Source organism: Drosophila takahashii, chromosome 2R (genome assembly GCF_030179915.1).
Source record: "Drosophila takahashii strain IR98-3 E-12201 chromosome 2R, DtakHiC1v2, whole genome shotgun sequence".
NCBI lineage: Eukaryota > Metazoa > Arthropoda > Insecta > Diptera > Drosophilidae > Drosophila > Drosophila takahashii.
In genome coordinates, this window is record NC_091679.1 from 21,786,462 (window position 1) to 21,802,567 (window position 16,106).

The 16,106-nt window shown below is 37.3% G+C and overlaps 3 protein-coding genes across 4 annotated transcripts; 2 read left to right on the forward strand and 1 right to left on the reverse strand.

The window, feature by feature from the left end:
* Nucleotides 1-1,517: 1,517 nt before the first annotated feature.
* Nucleotides 1,518-2,015, forward strand: LOC138912603 (uncharacterized). The gene is made up of 2 exons (XM_070213735.1): nt 1,518-1,567; nt 1,632-2,015. Exons 1-2 carry the CDS (start codon nt 1,538-1,540, stop codon nt 1,953-1,955), a joined length of 354 nt encoding a protein of 117 aa, XP_070069836.1. The 5' UTR covers nt 1,518-1,537; the 3' UTR covers nt 1,956-2,015.
* A 5,403-nt stretch (nt 2,016-7,418) lies between these two features.
* LOC138912602 (uncharacterized) lies at nt 7,419-8,315 on the forward strand. The gene is made up of 4 exons (XM_070213734.1): nt 7,419-7,553; nt 7,611-7,800; nt 7,868-7,989; nt 8,054-8,315. The coding sequence occupies exons 1-4, from the start codon at nt 7,538-7,540 to the stop codon at nt 8,287-8,289; spliced, it is 564 nt and encodes a 187-aa protein (XP_070069835.1). The 5' UTR covers nt 7,419-7,537; the 3' UTR covers nt 8,290-8,315.
* An 8-nt stretch (nt 8,316-8,323) lies between these two features.
* On the reverse strand, nt 8,324-9,736 carry LOC108060124 (putative nuclease HARBI1). 2 transcript variants are annotated; one of them, XM_017145711.3, is made up of 4 exons: nt 9,524-9,736; nt 9,071-9,470; nt 8,950-9,012; nt 8,324-8,694 (listed from the first exon to the last, which is right to left on the reverse strand). In XM_017145711.3, the coding sequence occupies exons 1-4, from the start codon at nt 9,668-9,670 to the stop codon at nt 8,357-8,359; spliced, it is 948 nt and encodes a 315-aa protein (XP_017001200.2). In that variant the 5' UTR covers nt 9,671-9,736; the 3' UTR covers nt 8,324-8,356. The 2 variants fall into 2 exon arrangements, with proteins under 2 accessions (XP_017001200.2, XP_044248784.1); XM_044392849.2 differs by having other exon boundaries at nt 8,327-9,012; nt 9,524-9,734.
* Between the last annotated feature and the right edge of the window lie 6,370 nt (nt 9,737-16,106).

The following is a 16,106-nucleotide window of genomic DNA, read 5'->3' on the forward strand; positions in this document are numbered from 1 at the left end:
GCAAGAAAATTAAATTAGACCGCGCGGTCTTAATACCTCTTTAAATCTGAAATAAAGCCGCTACTCAAAAATGAAACTAGACCGCGCGGTCTTAATTCTTCTTGGAAAGTTAAATAGATCCGCGTCTCAAAAATGAAAATAGGCCGCGCGGTCCTTTTTCATTTTCTAATATAAATAGGACCGTGACACAAAGATGAAATTAGGCCGCGCTAAAGTACACGAGGTGATGCGGTTATTCATTAAAGCAATTTTTCTCAGTAGCTGCGAGCAAGCCATACATATGTAAGCTGTAATGAGCAATCAATGAGCAAACTTGTAAAAACCGATAGTTCCTTTTGGTATTTTTTTTTCGCCTAGTCTAAACACACTATTACCTAGGTATTGAGAATGTGGTGGATCTTTCGCCGTACCTAGGTGGTTAATTTTGGGAAACAACTTGCATGTACGTCAAAATAGCGTCGACCAGTTAGCAACGAAAGTGGAACGGTGGAATGTGGAACACTGGGGCCATTTTTAATTTTTAATTTTCTCGCTATTTGGGGGCTGAATTGAAAAATGTTTGATGCAAAATTGTTTAGAATTAAAATATCTATCGATCTATATAGGTTGAGGCCAAATCCGAGGCCTGCAAGTTTTTCAAAAATGCATTTAAAAAATTGGGTATCCACCATTTGGTTAACTGCTCCCCTCACAGAGGTTGTGCCAATATGCACGCTAAACCAGGTTATTAGGCGTTAATTCAAGCTTCTTGTCTGAAAGTTTCATCAAAATCAAACCCACAGATTTTGAGTAAAACGCCTAACAGAGAACCAACCTCGGATTTTTCCCATACAAAAAAGGGGGCCAAAAATTAATTTGTCTGGGGCTCCACTCATAGAGGTTGTGCCAACATGCACGGTAAATGGGCAGATTGGGGATCCTCCTAAGAACGTTTTGTGAAAATTTCATGAAAATTAAACCCACAGTTTTCGAGAAAATTGATTTACAGTGTGCGGGTTAAATGGTCAAATTTTGAAATTGGCCGCTTCCCGCTGACTGCGCCAGCGAGACCACCTTACAGCCATGACATCATTATAAGTAATTTCTTTCTTAATTTCAGCGAAATCAAACCCACAGATTTCGAGAAATTCAAGTCATTTCAATTATGGTTTTTTTCCACACGGTCACACTGAGACAGCGTGCGGAGCCATGACATAAACCATCAATCTATGCAAACTTTAAATAATTAATACAGCTCTCACAGAGGTTGTGCCAACTTGCACGGTATATCAGTAGAAGGGGCATCATTATAAGTAATTTCTTTCTTAATTTCAACGAAATCAAACCCACAGATTTCGAGAAATTCAAGTAATTAAAACTAGGGTTTTCACACTATCCAGCCAGCGAGATAGCGTGCGAAGCCATGACATAAACCAAAATCTAGGTATTTATATCGGCAAGTACGACCTACAACACTTAATTTAACCATGTGGCAACTCTTGTATTTCGCGGTAATTTGCAAAAATTTCAGTTGTGCAGTGCATAGCAGATAATCAAGATGGCTCGTCAGATTTCAATGGTAAAATGCGTAAGAATTCTCTAAGCTAATACATATATAATATTATATACTAATTATTTAATCTGTTTTTCAGTCAATAACCAATTTTATTGTGGGGGATCCCCCAGCCCCTGAAGAGGATCAACGAAGCCGCAGCCGTCGTGACGACAGCGACGTGGACAGCGACGAGCCGCCAGCTCGGCGCCGGCGGCGCCATCAAGCTGCGGATAGCGACAACGAACAACGTCGTCCTCGACAAGGCGCCCAAATCGCCCGAATCGGCTGGAGTTGGAAGGCGGCGATGGAGGTTTCGACGAAGAAGCTGGCGCCCAACAAGCTGGCGGCCAAGAAGCAGGTGGCCAGGAAGCAGGCGCCCAAGAAGGTGGCGGCCAAGAAGCTTCCAATGAAGAGTAACTGATCACTTTTTCAAATATATAATACACATATCAATGAATAAATGGAATCAAGTGTCATTTAAGTATCATCTACTAATTTTTATAGCCGATACTATCGGCTAATATATCGGTGGCAAGGGGGGGGGATTCCTGGAAACTTATTAAAAAGGCGTCTTGCGGTGTTCACCGTACCTCCGCCAAATATGATCGGATTTCCATTGTTTTTAGTTGTTTTTAGTTAGCTTAGTTTTTAGTTGTAGCTTCGTTTACTTCTCTTCTGTCTTCTTCGAAAGTAACGGGGATAGCGGCTTTCTGCAGTATGGCAACTCCACAACCGCTCAAAAAAAAATTATTACATTTTTCCAAAATTAGTAAACTGTTAGTTTCTACCAAACTACAGGATCGATTTGAATGAATTAAACATTAAAATGATCAGGAGGGCAAGTCCAATTATGGGATGCATACATATTAATTGAAAATTCTCTATAAAAATATATTTATTTTCGATATTAGGCGCCAAAAAGGTGCCAGGTTGGTTAAATTTAGTGTTGTGGGTCGTACTTGCCGATATATCGATATAAATACTGGTTGGATGGCGTGACCGCGTGGAAAGCCCAATTTAAATGACTTGAATTAAAGGCGGGTCCTTTTAAGCCCAACTACTATCGCTACTAGGAGGACGGATGTCGCTACCAGGACAAAGGGTGCGCAGATGCGCGGACAATAACACCAGAAACTAGGAGAAATAACAACGCCAACGAAAGTATTGTCTTTGCGAAGAAGGAAAACTATTAAAAACAATTGACTTGAAAACCATTTTTGACTTTGCAAGATTCTTAAGCGAAATGTTAAAACAAAATGGAAATCCGATCATATTTGGCGGAGGTACGGTGAACACCGCAAAACGCCTTTTTAATAAGTTTCCAGGAATCCCCCCCCCTTGCCACCGATATATTAGCCGATAGTATCGGCTATAAAAATTAGATGATACTTAAATGACACTTGATTCCATTTATTCATTGATATGTGTATTATATATTTGAAAAAGTGATCAGTTACTCTTCATTGGCAGCTTCTTGGCCGCCACAGTCTTGGGCGCCACCTTCTTGGGCGCCTGCTTCTTGGCCGCCAGCTTGTTGGGCGCCAGCTTCTTCGTCGAAACCTCCATCGCCGCCTTCCAACTCCAGCCGATTCGGGCGATTTGGGCGCCTGCGACGTCGAGGACGACGTTGTTCGTTGTCGCTATCCGCAGCGTGATGGCGCCGCCGGCGCCGAGCTGGCGGCTTGTCGCTGTCCACGTCGCTGTCGTCACGTAGGCTGCGGCTTCGTTGATCCTCTTCAGGGGCTGGGGGATCCCCCACAATAAAATTGGTTATTGACTGAAAAACAGATTAAATAATTAGTATATAATATTATATATGTATTAGCTTAGAGAATTCTTACGCATTTTACCATTGAAATCTGACGAGCCATCTTGATTATCTGCTATGCACTGCACAACTGAAATTTTTGCAAATTACCGCGAAATACAAGAGTTGCCACATGGTTAAATTAAGTGTTGTAGGTCGTACTTGCCGATATAAATACCTAGATTTTGGTTTATGTCATGGCTTCGCACGCTATCTCGCTGGCTGGATAGTGTGAAAACCCTAGTTTTAATTACTTGAATTTCTCGAAATCTGTGGGTTTGATTTCGTTGAAATTAAGAAAGAAATTACTTATAATGATGCCCCTTCTACTGATATACCGTGCAAGTTGGCACAACCTCTGTGAGAGCTGTATTGATTACTTAAAGTTTGCATAGAAAATGTATGGATATTAACATGGTTGATGTCATGGCTGTAAGGTGGTCTCGCTGGCGCAGTCAGCGGGAAGCGGCCAATTTCAAAATTTGACCATTTAACCCGCACCTGTAAATCAATTTTCTCGAAAACTGTGGGTTTAATTTTCATGAAATTTTCACAAAACGTTCTTAGGAGGATCCCCAATCTGCCCATTTACCGTGCATGTTGGCACAACCTCTATGAGTGGAGCCCCAGACAAATTAATTTTTGGCCCCCTTTTTTGTATGGGAAAAATCCGAGGTTGGTTCACTGTTAGGCGTTTTACTCAAAATCTGTGGGTTTGATTTTGATGAAACTTTCAGACAAGAAGCTTGAATTAACGCCTAATAACCTGGTTTAGCGTGCATATTGGCACAACCTCTGTGAGGGGAGCAGTTAACCAAATGGTGGATACCCAATTTTTTAAATGCATTTTTGAAAAACTTGCAGACCTCGGATTTGGCCCCAACCTATAAAGATCGATAGATATTTTAATTCTAAACAATTTTGCATCAAACATTTTTCAATTCAGCCCCCAAATAGCGAGAAAATTAAAAATTAACGAGGACGGAAGCTAACTTCGGCAAGCCGAAGTTTTAATACCCTTGCAGATTTTACGAATTAAAACTTGACTAGACTAGCAACATGCATTAATAAACAACAAAATATTTTATAATTGAAAAAATAAAATTTTAAAATTTTTCACCCTATTGTTCCTATTGGAGCTATAGGATATAGACGCCCGATCGGCACGCGCGTTTACCCTAATGAAGGTACGCACAAAAAAATACGATTTGGAAAGTTTCATGGGAATAGCTAATATTTTGCGCGAAATATCCTGAAAAACGTCAAATTTTGATCGATTTCACCCTATTGTACCGACGGCACGCGCTTTTACCCTGATCAAGGTACGCACAAAAAAATACGATTTGGAAAGATTCTTGTCAATAGCTCTTACACTGAGCGAAATATCTTCATTTTGTGAAATCGATATCCGATTGTTCCTATGGGAGCTATAGGATATAGACGTCCGATCGGGTCGGCTTTCAAACTTGATCTGCGTACACATGTTTTAGGACGACTGTGAAAGTTTCAAGGCGCTAGCTTTTAAACTGAGCTCGCAAACGGTATTGAAACAGACATACAGACGGACAGACGGACAGACGGACATAGCTATATCGACTCCCCTATTGATCCTGATCAAGAATATATATACTTTATGGGGTCGGAAACGTCTCCTTCACTGCGTTACAAACTTCTGACCAAAATTATAATACCCTCTTCAAGGGTATAAAAATGGCCCCAGTGTTCCACATTCCACCGTTCCACTTTCGTTGCTAACTGGTCGACGCTATTTTGACGTACATACAACTTGCACCTTGTTTAGGTAAAAGAAGTACCTATCCCAACACTGCCAGCAACTAAAAATACAATGAATTTTTATTTTGAAGGTGCATGGAAGCGTCCAAAAACCATATAAGCTCGTGCTAGTGTAGATGGGCCATTATATTGATTTGCCAAATAATTTTTCAAGCAAACTTTCCAACACTTATTTTTAAAACATGGTAACACCAACGCCATAACTGCAAAAAAGACATAGTTGCGGAAGTTCCGTCAAAATATCAGTTTTAAAAAATAACTATAAAAATATCTGTTCTAACCGTTCAAAACTTGCTGTAATACTTATACTCTCTACATGATGTATGACCCTAAAACAGCATCTGAATCCTCTAATGAGGCCTCAGGCAGCGATCGCAAATTCTGCGAATTTGAAAAGATTCCTGGAAAAAGACGAGACAAAAAAGTGTTGCATTCGATCACGGAGCACCAACTTTATGTTCGGAATAAAGTTTTGGTAAATGGTTCGATTGCATATACTTGTCAATTGAAATCTTGTAAGGCACGCGTCTATGTCAAAGGCGAAAAATGCTTTTACTGCGAGCCCTTTGTGGAACATAATCATGGAAACCGAGAATCGGAAATCAAGGACCAAAAACTCCTCGCCCAAGTAAAGGGCGACTGTGAAAAAGTTACCAGCTCACAGACTACTTCGCAAATTTCTGAAGTTAGAGAAATTTTCGATGCTGCCGTTTTAAAGTAAGTTGTACATAATACATAAAAAATTAACTTAATAAAACTGATCTATTTTACCATCGAAGACAGCAAGATTCTGATTTGAACTTTAACAAACATCGTCGAAATCTACTACAGATCAGAAATGCAAATATGCCTAAGCCTCCAAAAAATGTGAATGAGGTGATAATGGCTTATAAAAATAAGACTGTCTTGGAAAATTATAGCTATACCAAACATAAAAATTCATCTTTCGAGTTTTACAAAGGATCATATGAATGTGCTGATTTTTCGTACAGTTATTTTGCTTCTGATCATATAATGAATAACATCCGAAAAAATATTCCGGAGATCAACCGTAATTTTCTAATGGACGCAACATTTAAAATATACCCTTTTGGAGAGTTCTATCAGTTTCTTATAATTTATGTGGCCTTCTGTGACCAGGTATTCATACAGATTTATAATAAGTCAACTATTTTTTAATCAATTGTAAATACATTTCTTATAGGCTATAGGGGAGAGGTCTGTAGGTTGAGACGGTCTGTAAGTTGAGACACTCAATTTTCTCAAAACTTTTCCACTAAAAAAATTTATTATTTTTATTTTTTTTTTTGTAGTCCTTTTCAGTGACTAAACTTTTGGGGAAAACATTATAAGCCAGGCTCTAGCCAGATTTAAGCTGTGAGAGTCGTGTACCATTTTGCACCAAAAAAGTTGTTGTCCACTGTTTTTAAAAATCTATTAAAAATTAATAACGTGCTAAAACTAACTTGGTAAGAGGTTTAAAACATTAATAATTAAAGTGTTAACAAATTAAAAAAAGAATTAGCTCAATTTGACAGTCAGAAAAAAGTTATTAATTTTTTCCCGAAACATCCCATTTTGTGTAAGTTGAGACACTTTGAGCGTGTAAGTTGAGACACCCGCGTCTGCTAATTTAACTGATCTTAGAGTCATCTTAAGCTTAGAAAATGCTTGTAATTTTAAGGCCTATTTCCACTAGGGTGGAGTTATGGAGTTATGGAGTTATGGGGTTATTGACAAAACCCTGTTTTTATACCCTTGTAGAGGGTATTATAATTTCAGTCAGATGTTTGCAACGCAGTGAAGGAGACGTTTCCGACCACATAAAGTATATATATTCTTGATCAGCACCAATAGCCGAGTCTATCTAGCCATGTCCGTCTGTCCGTCTGTCCGTCTGTCCGTCTGTCCGTCTGTCCGTCTGTCCGTCTGTCCGTTTCTATGCGAACTAGTCTCTCAGTTTTAAAGCTATCGCGATGAAACTTTCCCGAAGGTCTTCTTTCTATTGCAGGTAGTACATATGTCGGAGCCAGCCGGATCGGACCACTATATCTTAAGGCTCCCAAACAAATATAAGAAAATTCATTGTAACTTTGTAGGAAGTAGGCGTTTTGATTCTTGACTACTTAAAAACAAAATTGAAATAAATCGAAACGCTGAATCTGGAATCCCTGGAACTGCACCGAGTGAGTATTCTTTTATCTACAAGGGTATATAAGCTTCGGCTGGCCGAAGGTAGCTTCCTTTCTTGTTTTTACATAGTTTTTGTATAGGCAACTAGAGCAGGGAAAAAGTAGGGTACATTTAGGGTCTTTGGTATATTTGGTATATTTCGTATTTGTTTTCCTATCGTTGACGGTTCATCCCTAGTGAAAAATTTAAGCAAAGCTGTTCTGATTACCATGTCGACACAAAAAGGTAAGAAAATATATTTAATTATTTTATTAATTAGTTTAAAGCCTTTATTATTATTAGGATCCCGATTTGTGTGGTCGAATGAGGCCGTGCTAACTCTCTTCGATCTATGGCAAGATAACATGGATGGTTTTCGTGGTGTGCGAAAGAACACGCACATATACAAGGAGATGGCCAACAGCCTTAAGGAATTCGGCCCCTCACATGTGGAGGTAAAACAAAAAATGGAAAACATTAAGAAAAAATACAGGTATGTAACTTTAAATAGGGATACACATAACATAAATTAACATTTTTGTTCTTCGACCTGCTTTCAGAGTCGAACTGGCGAAGGTTGGACCTTCGGGGGGTACCCCCTCAACATGGGAGTATTTCGAGCGGGTGGCTATCCTGATGCAAGGGTCGCGAGCAGTGGATGTGCACCCAACTGATAGCACAGGTAACGCATACCGCAGTAAACATAAGAATTACTCAAATATACCAATAAATTGATATTTTTGCAGACTTCTCAAGCTTTGGCAGCGATGGGCAAGGCGACGAAATGGACGAGACCACTGCCGCTAACTTTGATGGCCCCTCGGGCTCCCAGGCAAAGCGTCGCAAAACCAGTAAGGACGATGAATTCCTTCAAATTGAAAAAAGGAAGCTGGAAGTAATGGAAGAAATTGCCAAAGAATCTGCCGATTTTCATCGCAAGGTGCTGGGCTTACTACAGACGCGTGCCTCGGACGAAGATTAATACCAAATAAATAAATTAAAATAGTATTTCTTTTAGTAATTTTTTATTTATCCAAGCAATTAGGCAATTAGGCATTACGATTTAAGAATTCCATTGCAAGGGCTCTTCGTATCGTTTCTGCTCTTTCATTTGTATTTCCTAGCCAAAGCTCGTGCTCCGGAGTATCCTGTCTTTGGACTAATTCAGCGTCTTGCTGCCATGACTCTGGCACAAAGCTGTTGTGGGCGATACAGAAGTTGTGCAGGATGCAGCAACAGGATATAATTTGGGAAGATTTTTCAACTCTGTTGTCTAGTCCTTTTCCGATCCTTCGAAATCGTGCCTTGAGGTGGCCAAAAGCATTCTCCACTACTCTTCTAGTCTTTGACAGGTTGTAATTGAAAGCCTTCTGTTCCTCGTTGGCTTCTACGGAAAACGGATAGGGTTTCATAAGATTCTTCGAAAAACGAAATGCCGAATCTCCCAAAATAAGCACAGGGACTTCGACATCATTAATTATTCTGGAATGTTCATCCATTAACTCAGACTCTTCGATAATCCGCTTAAGATTTGAATTCTCAAATATCTTTGAGTCGTGGCACCGACCCGGACTGCCGACGCTTATGTAGGAAAATCTATAGCGATAGTCGACCATAGCAAAAAGCACGGTTGAATACCAACCCTTGTAATTATGGTAGTCCACAGCGTCCTTAGCATGAGGTCGCACTTCGATGTGGCAGCCATCTATTAGGAATAGTTTTTGTATAAGTATATATAATCGACAGTTTCAATATGCACTTGCCAATTGCTCCAAAGCATTGTGGAAAACCCATGTCCTCAAAACCCTTTACGTTTTCTAAAATGGCCTCCTGGGTTAAAAAGACAGGCGGAAGATACTCCGGAGCAAGTTTAACAATAACTTCCCGCGTAAACTCATGAAGAATTCGACACACTATCGGCTTGGACACACCAAACAAACACGCTATCGTACGGTACTCAGCAGAGGACCCAAGAGTGTACAAGGCTATCGCTATTCTCTTTTCCAAAGGAATTGCCATACGAAATGGCGTGTCCTTCTTTCGGAGGTTTGGGAGGCGTTCCACTAGGGTATCAAAAGTTCTTTTTTCCAAGCGAAAATGTTCCTTGAAGAACTCTTCCGAATTATTGGGTACATCCTGCTCCCAAAAGGTTCCAAATCGTGGCTGGTTTAAATAAAAATTAACAAGATGTCTGCGAAAACTAATTAATTTATTACCAAGGTCCAAACACTCCGAGATGGACGACTTCTAAAGTTCCGGAAGGATTCAATGGACATTCCTGCTAAGCTCATCAGCCTTACCATTGTTTTATCATAATGGTCAGCCACAGCAATCAGCAACGCTTCAATATCTTTTTTATCCATATTTTAAAATTTTCCTCTGAATTTTGTCACAAATGAATATCAAAACAAAGGCTAACTGACATAACCCGAAAAATAGGGTTAACCATGTGGAAACACTTTTATGGAGTAATGGGGTTATTGGCTCACTCGATAGGTTACCCCACATAGTGTGACTAGACTATTACATGCAAGTTGTAAACAATAAATAATACTATGTAAAACTACGATATATCGATAATTCAAACGATAGTTAGCCATCGATATGAATTCCCCGATATAATTGCGCCAAAAATACAGTTCTGCAGTACGGCAAGTTGACAAAAAGTGGCGGTACGTAAAGTTTAATGCCTTTTGCTTAAAAATGTTGTGTTTGGTGTAATTCGGATATAGTTTGGAACAAAATGACAACAAGACATCAGAGGAAAACAGACCACGGCGTAAAAGACTTCAATGTTTTGCTACGAGCTGTAAAAGCTGTTAAACTTGAAAAAGTGTCTATTCGTAAGGCTGCCAGAGACAGTGAGATACCGCATGCTAGTTTAGCACGATATATTTCAAAGCTGGACAAATTTGTTACTGGGATTGGTAGTCTAACAGACATGCAAATTATTGATGCTCTAAAGGAAGTTGCTAGATATTCAACTCCAAAAATGGTAATAAGCTTCACAATCACCACATTTTATTGCACTAAGTTTTTTTCCCTTTTAAGGTTTTTGTGGCTTTGAAGAAATTTTTTGTGGCTTTGAAAAGACATCCACTTCAAAAGCTGCTCGGAACAGCACTTTGACGACAATGATTGACAGTATCGGACCACTGCAGAAATCAACATCACCGCAAAAGAAATCAAATCGTGGGCGCAAGCCTTTACAAAGCACAATTTTGACAAACAGTCAAAACCGAAAGGATCTCAAGGCTAAGAAAGCCCAACGCATTGAGGCTAAGATTAAAAAAGAAAACAATGCCACAAAACGACAGGAAAAAAAAGAAAAATTGGCACAAGAAAAAGAAGCCAAACTAAAAATTAAGAAAGAAAAAGAACTTCAAAAAACGTAATTTAAAAACCATTATTTTTCCATGAATAAATAGTTTTGCTAAAGATATTAATGCTTACATAATTATTTTATGGTTCTAAAAAGTGTCTCAACCTACACACCTCTTTTTCAAATTGTCATTTTTTGGCACTTTTCACTTTTTACAGCTAAAAGACTAAGCTTTCGATCGGTACCTAACACGTGAAGTTTCATAAGCGAATGTCCAAATGGGAGACTAAAAACAAAAGGTGTCTCAACCTACAGACCTCTCCCCTACCATTTATTTATGTGTTGATGTCAAGAAAATCGGAAAAGTGCTATCTTCATTTATTCCAAACATTGAAGGAAATCTTTCAAATGAGTGGGAATTCGGTGATGACTGACTATGAAATAGCAATGCGAAGTGCTTTTCGTCAAGTTTATCCCAGTATTAAATCGTAAGATTTTGGTTTCATTTTTGTCAGGCGGCTAAACGCAAAGCGAGTCAGTTAATGAATCTTCCGCACCTTATAAAAACTAATGCAAACATTAAAGTCGCATATTATAAATTGTTATGCCTTCCATTATTACCAGCTTCGGAGATAATTCCCTGCTTTGAAATGGTAAAATCAGAGGCGGGTTATGATAAAGATTTTCATAACTTTCTCAAATACTTTGAAAAGCAATGGATTCAAAAGGTATTTCCCTTCCTTTTTTTGAAATTGTTAAATTTAATAAATTTTTCTTGAATCTAAGGAGGGACCGGAAAATATTTCTGTCTTTAAATTGTCCACAAGAACAACAGGATCGCTTGAGGCCCAGAATGGAGTGCTGGGAAAAAGATGAATGAAACACGGACATTTTTTTAAGTTTATTGGGTACCTTTTATCCTATGAGTTTACAAAATCCCGAGAGTTTGACTTGCTGCTAAAAAGTGGTGGCTTAACTGCACCACAAAAAAAACGTGGTTATAAGGTATTTTTTAATGTTTCACATTTAAATACAATTGCTCAATTCACATTTTTTTTTAGGATCGCGCTGAAAAAATTGCTAATGCAAGCGAAGAGCTAGACAGGGGAAAAATTACTGCATCCATATTTTTAAGTCGCTTGTCGTATCCGAAATCACAAATATGCAAAGGAATGGACGATTTTTTTACTGATAACTATGGACCTGAAAACGAAAATTTCGACTTTTCTGATGACGATACAAAGATGGCGAATGTATTCTCAGCCTTAAAGCTAATGCCTTGTTGTATTTGTATGGATGTTCCAAGCCAAGTAACAATTTAACCATGTGGGCATATCGAAATTTGTGAAAAATGCTGGGAAAATTGGCATTCGAATTTTGTGGAAAAGCTGGCCAAGTTTGAAGAGCGTAAATTAGGCGAAGATAACAGGCCAAAACTAAAGTGTCCCTACTGCAACGGTCCTGTGGAAAATTTTTGTATGAAGACAAATTCCTAACTTTTCTTATAACATATTTATACCTACTTAATATTAATTTTCAAAAAAAAAAAAAAACAGAAGAGCTCTAAATAATAAATTTGTTTTCTAAAATGAATTATGGCCGCGATACTAAAATGAAATAAGGACGCGCGTCCTTAATTCACTTTATTATCGCGGCCATAATTTATTTTAGTAACTGAATTTAGGCCGCCGAAGAAAATTCTCCGCGGCCTTAATTCCCGCGGTCAAATTTCCATCCCCCAAATTCCCATTAAAAAAGATTTTGGAAATTTTGAACTTTAGTGGGGGTGTTCTGCTACTAATCAATAATTATTGATTATAATCAATAATCATCTCATAACTTTAAAAATAATTGAGCGGCAAATTTTTTTCTTTCACGAATGGCAAATTTTCGATAGAACAAAATGCACATTAGTGATATAGTAGTTCGATTTTGATAAAATTAAAATAGAAATTCGAAAATATTTAAAAAGAGTTATATCCTGGAGTAGAAGATAATACAATAAAAACGAACGAAGCAATAATTTATTTCCTATTATATTTCCATTAATTTTCCGATCGTTCCTATGGCAGCTATATGATATAGTCGTCCGATTTCGATATAATTTTTTTCGAAATTCAGAATTGGATAAAAAATGGTATTTCCAAAAGTAAGAGGTTATATGTTTAAAAACACCCAAAATATAATATTTTTTACATTTTTGTTCCCGATTATTCCTATGGGAGCTATATGATATAGTTGTTCGATTCGGCTCGTTCCGACTGTGACAGTGACAGTGATGCTGATCAAAAATATATATACTTTATGAGGTCGGAAACGTCTCCTTCACTGCGTTGCGAACTTCTGACTGAAATCATAATACCCTCTGCAAGGGTATAAAAACTACAATGCCGAAAAAAACATGCCGCGTTCAGTTAAATCTTTTGGAAATGGTACCAGCGAACTGCCTACAAAATTAATTGAACATAATCATGAAAACGAGGAAGGGGCATATTTAAAAACAAGAGAGAACGCTATAGTCGGGTGCCCCGACTATCAGATACCCGTTACTCAGATAAAAAGAGTGCGAATGAGATGGAGATAAAAACTTTGATCAGCCGTAACTTTTTAACGAATGGTCCGATTTAAAAAATTTCTTCTACATTTCGATAGGTATTGATAAACACCATAAAACTGAATTTTTAATTTTCCGAAATATTGAAATTTTTAAAAGCGTTTATAAGCGACTGTGGGCGGTAGAGGGGGCGTGGCACCCTTTTGAAACAAACGTGCGCTGCGTAGGAACTCCTAGAATCTGCAGGCAAAATATCAATCTTCTAGCTTTTATAGTTTCCGAGATATCAGCGTTCATACGGACAGACAGACTGACAGACGGGCATGGCTATATCGTCTCGGCTAGTGACCCTGATCAAGAATACATATACTTTATAGGGTCGGAAATGCTTCCTTCTAGCTGTTACATACTTTTGCACGAATACAATATACCCTTTTACTCTACGAGTAGCGGGTATAATAATAGCTCTGAATGATATAAAACAACAATGTTCGAACGTTAATGGCGTTCGATTAGCTTATCGTAATGCCTGCGAAAGGTATTTGCGTATGCAACTTTTTAAACAAGAAAGGAAGTAGGAAGGAAGCAGATCATTCTATTAATTTATAAATCGCCAAAATATTAAATTTCCTATTATTTCACGTTAATTTTTCGATCGTTTCTATGGCAGCTATATGTTATAGTAGTTCGATCTTTTTAAAATAAAAATCGAAATTCGGAAATATTTAAAAATAGATAATGAAATAGAAAAATGATCAAGAATATATATACTTTATGGGGTCGGAAACGTCTCCTTCACTGCGTTGCAAACTTCTGACTGAAATCATAATACCCTCTGCAAGGGTTTAAAAATATTAATCATTTTGTTATTTCCCAGAAGATACAAAAAAAAATTGAGTTAGGCAAAAGTTGACCCGGCTTACAATATATCGCCAGCCAAACCTTTCTTTCTTCACCTCAAATTCCCGTGCAAGTTATAGAGGCATTTAATTTTGAACATGTTTGGACTTCCTTTGGTCTAACCAAGGATATCTCAAATCCACTGCCATTCTTACGGATTGTATTTTCAAGGAGAAAAAACAAGCTATTTTCGTCTTTGAAAATAAAAAGTGGAATAAAAGAAAATATACCACAGATTAGAAGATTCCTAATGGATGGAACTATTAAAATAGTTTCAGAAGGGTACATGAAACAGCTTCTTGAGGAGGTAAATAACTGCATTCCTTCCAAACAAATAGAATAGTAACGAATTCATAAATTATTTAGAAACACAACGTTATATTTAAATCATTCTTATCGAGAGAAAAAAATGTTTCGCCTGTGCACAATTTTGAAATTGAATAATTATGATTTCATATTTACTTATCGGTAATCTTATAGACTCTTTGCTTTTTATAAGTTCTTAGAAGTTAAGGGTGTTATGTTGATAGTTTAACATTTATTAAGTAGTTAGTTAAGTTAGAAAATACCTAGTGTTTTTCATTTTAATGATTAAAAAAAATAAAAAATGTCCTGAAGAATTATTACAATATATCAATTAATATGTATTCGATTTGGAGGCTTTAACAATAACAACAGATTATGAGGCAGCCATGAGAAAAGCCATCTGAAATATGTATCCCACAGTTAAAACTGTTGGTGGCTGGTATGTAAATTGACGTTTTTATTTTTGACTACATTTTATTAAAATTTAAAAGTAAAATACACATAAAAACACCTAAAACAAATTTGGAGTGTTATTTAATTTCGTTGAATTTGGGACTTATAGGGGGCGTTCCATATCAACCCGGCCACCCCCCTTTTTTTTGTAGGTGCACCTACAAAAAAAAAACTTGGTAAAATCAACTGTAATAATTGTCAAACAGGCCCCAACCAGCAAAATTGTCAATTTTACTAAGTAAATAGTCATTTCACAACAACAAAATACACACAATTAGCAAAGACACAAACCCAAAGCAAAAACAAAATACACGTAACTATTTTAATAGTTACGTAACTATCTTTGTTGGTCAATTTTACCAAGCAAATTTTTTTGTGTGTGGACAGTACCAAATTGATTGGATATGATTTTTTGTTAAAGGCCTCTTTACAGTTCAGATGGAATGTCACATGGAATCCAATTTTTCATACAAATTTCAAAATCTGAGATGGAATAGATTCCATTTTCTATTTCATTTTTCATTTCGAGTTTACACTTCAAATGGAATTTGGTCAAGATTCTAAGAAAAGCCTCATATGTTTAACATAGATTAAAACAATTTTGAATAGAAGCCCTTGTAAAATTTAACATTTGCTCGACAGTAACAGAACTTTGATCTGTTAAGGTTATTTTATTTGACTCGATTGGAATATGTGTGTGAGTACATATTCCATGAGAGGTTATATGAAATGAATGGTGTTCATTTCGTTTGTTGTCAAAGTGATTGTGGTTCCAAAAAATATCTGGAGCTCGAAAAAATAAAAACAATGCAACAAAGAGGATTCAATCGTAAACACCATGCGCACTGACTTATTTATAGGATTCCATGCAGCCCTCCCATTCAAAAAGCGGTCCTTTTAATAGCCCATGGGTGGAAACAAGGCTTATAAGAAGAAGATGAAGAAAACCACAGATCCTGTGGATAATACAAACAGGAGATTTTCTGAAGTCAGCCAATGAACTTATGTCTTATCACTGGTGAAGCAAAATAAATATATTGTAAAATTAGAACTTGTCTTCGATTTTTTCATTGGCAGGATGGTTTTATAGGCAAAGGTTCTGCCATAGCACAGACCTTGGAAATATAACTTGTTTCTGATCATCTAACAATAAACCATTCGTAAACCAATATATGGATGCAGCTATGTAATATTATTTGTAAATATTAGGATTTTAAAACCGCTAGTGCGTACGATTAAAAAAAATATAGAATTAGTGAGATCC